Source organism: Babylonia areolata, chromosome 12 (assembly GCF_041734735.1).
Source record: "Babylonia areolata isolate BAREFJ2019XMU chromosome 12, ASM4173473v1, whole genome shotgun sequence".
Taxonomy (NCBI): domain Eukaryota; kingdom Metazoa; phylum Mollusca; class Gastropoda; order Neogastropoda; family Buccinidae; genus Babylonia; species Babylonia areolata.
The window spans coordinates 35,198,679-35,203,904 of record NC_134887.1 but is presented as its reverse complement, the minus strand read 5'-3'; the positions used below and the strand labels follow the sequence as shown (position 1 = coordinate 35,203,904).

At 38.2% G+C, this 5,226-nt stretch overlaps 1 protein-coding gene across 1 annotated transcript in view; it reads right to left on the bottom strand.

Moving 5' to 3' along the window:
• Positions 1-1,936: 1,936 nt before the first annotated feature.
• LOC143288567 (sulfotransferase 1B1-like) overlaps positions 1,937-5,226 on the bottom strand; it is a 19,727-nt gene continuing 16,437 nt past the window's right edge. Inside the window, exon 7 of the mRNA XM_076597179.1 lies at positions 1,937-3,596. Coding sequence (XP_076453294.1) covers positions 3,487-3,596 — 110 coding nt within the window. The 3' untranslated portion in view covers positions 1,937-3,486. The remainder of the gene's footprint in view (positions 3,597-5,226) is intronic.

Sequence of the window (5,226 nt, the reverse complement as noted above, 5' to 3'; positions counted from 1 at the left end):
CTGTCCCAACAGATAAGCTCAAAGTCCTTGCAATGTCATCCACTGTCACCCTTCTGTCAGACTGAATGAGGTCATTGACTGATTCGATCACCTCAGGAGACCTCACTTCTGTAGGCCTTCCAGGCCTGTCTTCATCCTCAACACTGCTCCGTCCTTCTTTAAACAATTTAGCCCACTTGTAGACATTTTTCGGCTGAAACATGTGGCACCATACACAGTTGACATTCTCCTATGAATTTCAACTGGTTTGCACCCTTCAGCAACCAAAAACTTGATAACTGACCGCTGTTCAATCCTGGAGCATGCTTCTTGGTCGGCCATCTTTGTTAATCGCCAAAACTCTCAAAGTTTTTTTTAAATCTGCAAAACAAATTAAATCCATGTGAAAAAGAAGTAAAAAAAAGAAAAGAAAAAAAAAGAAAGAAAAAAAAGAAGTAAGCTTCTATCTGTATTAGAAGTCCTTATACCGAAAAATTCACCTTATTTATTGAATGACCCTCGTAGATCATGAAACATAACACTACATGTCAAGGGGTTCCAGAGGCGCAATTCTTTCCCTTGAATGGTGTCGAGGCCTTTCGATGAGGAAATTGTGTGTGTGTGTGTGTGTGTGTGTGTGTGTGTGTGTGTGTGTGTGTGTGTGTGCATGCGTGCGTGTCTGTGTGTAATATCATGAAGTAAGAATCAGAGATAGATAGAGAGAGAGAGAGAGAGAGAGAGATCACTGAACACTGATATGTTTAATGCCGTTAGCTGAACTGCTCTAGTGACATAGTAGGTACTAATCAGAACACATTGATGCAAATTAGATAAAATGGAACAGAAAGGAAAACATGATTTAAATAACATAAACTAATAAGAGATTTGCGACACTTTGTCATTAGCCTAAATACATGTGCCTTTTTTCAGTCGTTTGGACAGAACACAGAAGACAAAGTAAAAAAAAAAAAATCATATAATAGATATTTACGCACGTAACATCGACACACATCATATCAATACAAACACATACTGAAGTGCATATAAATCATGAAATAATTATTTATGCCTCAACGTCAAAACCCATCATATCAATATGAACACATCATATAATCACAATGTCGAGATTGACCATCCAAATGTAGCCCTTCCGTTTTATCTATGCTTTTTTCCTCATAGAACCCATACTAATTTTTGATTGATTAATGAGTATTTGGACCAGTGATGGACGTTTTCCGTATATTTATTGCCTCAGATACATATTTTGCAAGTGAAAGCATGATATCTTCATTTTCTGTCATCAGTATGCCGAACAAATCTTTTCTCTGCGCTGGAGCTGTATTGAAAATGGTACAGTTTTTTCGCAATTCATCGTATCTTTTGCAGTTAAATATGAAATGATTTTCATCTTCTGGGCTTTCGCCACACATTGGGCAAGGAGATATCGCTACGTCTGAATCGAACCATCTTCTGTTAGTGTTTTCTTGATGTGGAATACCCAGTTCTGTTTGCCCTTCTCCTCTTGCAGTAGCAGCATCTCGTATGCTTGTCTACACAATCGTGATGTTGGCAGTCTTGTTAGTTCGAGCCAATATTTCATGCATTTTACCATTGATCTAATATGCAATGGGTACCTGCCGGTTTCGCCATTCATTGTAGTGTATGATGAGTGTAACGGGACACCAAGAAAGCGCTTCATTGCAAATGTATGTACCTTTTCCATTTAGTTATTTGACATGACTCCCCATATTTCCGCTCCATAGTTCAAGGCTGGTTCAATTTGTGTGTCGAAAAGTTTCCAGAAAAGCTGTGCGTTAGTCGAACGCAGTCTCCTGAGTGATTTTATAATTTGGATTACACCTTTTTTCCCTTTTCTATTTGCTTCAGAGAGAGAGAGAGAGAGAGAGAGAGAGAGAGAGAGTTATAGGCTTTACTGGAATCAACTCGAACTAAATCAGACACTCCTAACTCATTTATTGCTTTTGACGAATCATGAAATACATGAACAAAAACACCCACAGAACAGAATGTGGATTCTGATCACAACCACACCATGCATTCTTTGTTCTCTAAAGCTGACTCTCCATATAAAGATTGACATTCAGTCATCTGAATAGCAAAAGAATACTGGAGTAACATATCTGATAACATGAATCAATCGCGCACAAGTGTGTGTGTGTGTGTGCGTGCGTGCGTGCGTGCGTGCGTGCGTGTGTGTGTGTGTGTGTGTGTGTGTGTGTGTGTGTGTGTGTGTGTGTGTGTGAAGTTAACATCATCATAATGTCAGTCTATTTCTTCTGATATTGTATGACTCTGAATATATATTCTGCGAGTGATATTATTATGTCATCATTTTCTAATGCAATGATAGGCACCATGTCGTGTCTAACTGTACACTGAAAATAAAATGATTTACAATCAATTCTACTGGCACTCTATCCATTGCAATTAAATACAAAGTGAACCTTATCTTCAATATTCTGGTGAGTGACATAATTGGCAATAAAACATCGAAATATCTGTTTTCCTTGAACCATACTTTATTTGCGTTAAACCAAAGAGTTCTCGATTGAAAGCGGGCTACAAGATATCGATGCCATTTGTCTGTAATTAAAAAGATATACGTTTCAGACTGGAAAAAGTTTACTATATGTATAATTCTCTCTCTCTACATATGTGTGTGTGTGTATATATATATATATATATATATGTGTGTGTGTGTGTGTGTGTGTGTGTGTGTGTGTGTGTGTGTGTGTGTGTGTGTGTGTGTGTACAAAGAGAGAGAAATTATGTTTACATTATGAATGTTTCTTGATGTTTTGCAGCCTGTTGTACGCATATATTTGAGTTCCAGAATCTGAATCTTTCATCAAACAAATGGCCTATGGGAATAAAATACGATTTTCTCCTCTGAAGAAATGTAAAAAGGGTTCGTTTCTACTTAGGGTTCGTTACTGCATTCCCTTTCGACAGACAGAGACTAGAGTTCTTTTCTGTTGTCTCTGGTTCCAGAAGAACACAGCAGAGAACACAGAAAGGATTTTAAGCGGTTATTTATTGATTTATATATTTATCTATTTTACCTACAACCCCAGTAGATGACTGAAGTCTTAAAAATCATGGAAAAGGCTGAGCCCCTGGTAAATGATGAACTAACTATATATTTCAAAATGAAATTTGCCACAGATATGGTGTAATTACGTTACCCCACAAAGAAAAAAATGTTTAGATATATAAAAACATAGCAAACTGGAGACCTATTACATGAAGAATTGTGATTTTCAATAGATTGCTAACATACTAGCTTTAAGACTGGGAAGATTCACTCACAAATTAATAAATGAAAACCACGCAGGATGTATAAAAGCAGAAACTTTGCAACAATTACAAGATCCGTTGAGGATGTAACCAAATAAACACATCCTTTTCTCAGGGTTCTTTCCCACAGTTCTCCTTGCCAGACAGAAGTCTCAGCTTCCAGAGTGGTCCGCAGCTCTGCAGGTGACTTCATTCGAAGATGACGGGCAGCTTACTCTCTGACATCCGTTTCTTGAAGACAGCGTCAAGTTGTTCGCTCTGTGCCACAGTGAACCAGTTCTTCCAGTCTCCGATCTCCCCTGGGAATTGGACCGTGTATATGTTGCTCATGAATCTTTTCTGTTCATCTGTCTGTCAGCTTGTCTGTCGGTCTGTGTCTTTCAGTCTTTCTCTCTCCTTGCCTGTCTGTCTGTCTCGCTCTCAAGTATCAAGATTTTAGGCATCAACTGTTCTTCCAGTCCTTGCTAATCTCCATCCACTACAAATAGTGCACACGTAATTATATGAAGTAAAACAAGGACATGCATTGTGGAGAACACACACACACACACACACACACACACACACACACACACACACACACACACACACACACATTTATCTGTGTAGGCAGTGTACTTAAATAGAAAATGGATTTCATGTTCTGGATAGATTCCACACTATGAACTGGACAAACCTTACCATTCGAAGATTTTTTTTCCATTAGTGCCCTTGCTAACAATTTTTCACTCCCAACCTAAATTGTCCTGGGTTACTCATGTACGATTTGTCAGCAACAAATCTTAAAGTATTTTTCTGCCTGAAACACGTTTTTAAAGTAATAAGACAATCTATATTCGTCACGAACCTCTGCTTCCTGTTTTGCTTATAACAAGAAATTAGTCTTTAAACTGATTGTAAAGCTTTATACATATCGAATGCCTTGACGTAGTCAAACAGCACGAAAGCCATTTTTTCATACTGTTCGTTGCACACTTGAGACCCTGTTAACATGGCCAGATGCATGCTGTGATATGAGCATTTTACAGGTCTGTTTGCATAATTTTGACATGTGTAATCTGATAATTTTAGCCGATATCTGATACATTTTATTACTGTTCCGATAATCAAAGGATATCTTCCTGCTTCTTCATTTCTAAGTCTCTTTGATTTATGTAGTGCTACATTCAGTGTGTTGTTTTTCTATCTGTTTACCATCCTCTTCACAACTCTACTGCATATGCTAAAATTGGTTCAATCTACGTGTCAAAAAGGTTCCAGAAGAGGTTAATATCAATTGTGTTAAGTCATTTAAGAGATTTCAGTATTTGTATCACCCACATCCCTCCTTCCCTTACTACACGCGTCAGTTAACTCTCTCCATACGAACGGCGAAAGAGACGACGTTAACAGCGTTTCACCCCAATTACCATCATCAAAATATTGCAAGTGGAAGGCTCTTATACTGAAGAGGTGAATGTTGACAAAGAATACCACAATTCTGAACACGGAAGCTAAAGGTTGGGTCATTCAGACACCCACTGGACATCCGAGGGATCTGTGTAGAGGAGAAGAGAGGACTGTCCGTACTGAGTGAGTTAAGGCACTGCTGACACTCAATTTTGTCGTGAAAACCATGCCTGAATATTTGTATGAATTCTCGCTTTCATCTCTTCGTTTCCATAGAACAGCTAGATTACCACTTTTTCTTTACAAAAAGAAAAAGAAATCACCCCAACCCCACCCCATACCAAGATTTACAGTTAAATCTAGTCGATCTGACTCTCTCTGTACTGTATCAAGTTGATTCTGAAGACCAGTAACTGTATTTGACAACTAAATAACATAATTAACAAACAACACCAGGAAGATTTCCACGCCACCAGGTATCAGTTGTATACGGTACTTCCCATTCATTCATAATCAACAGCTAATTCATTGATAGAAAAA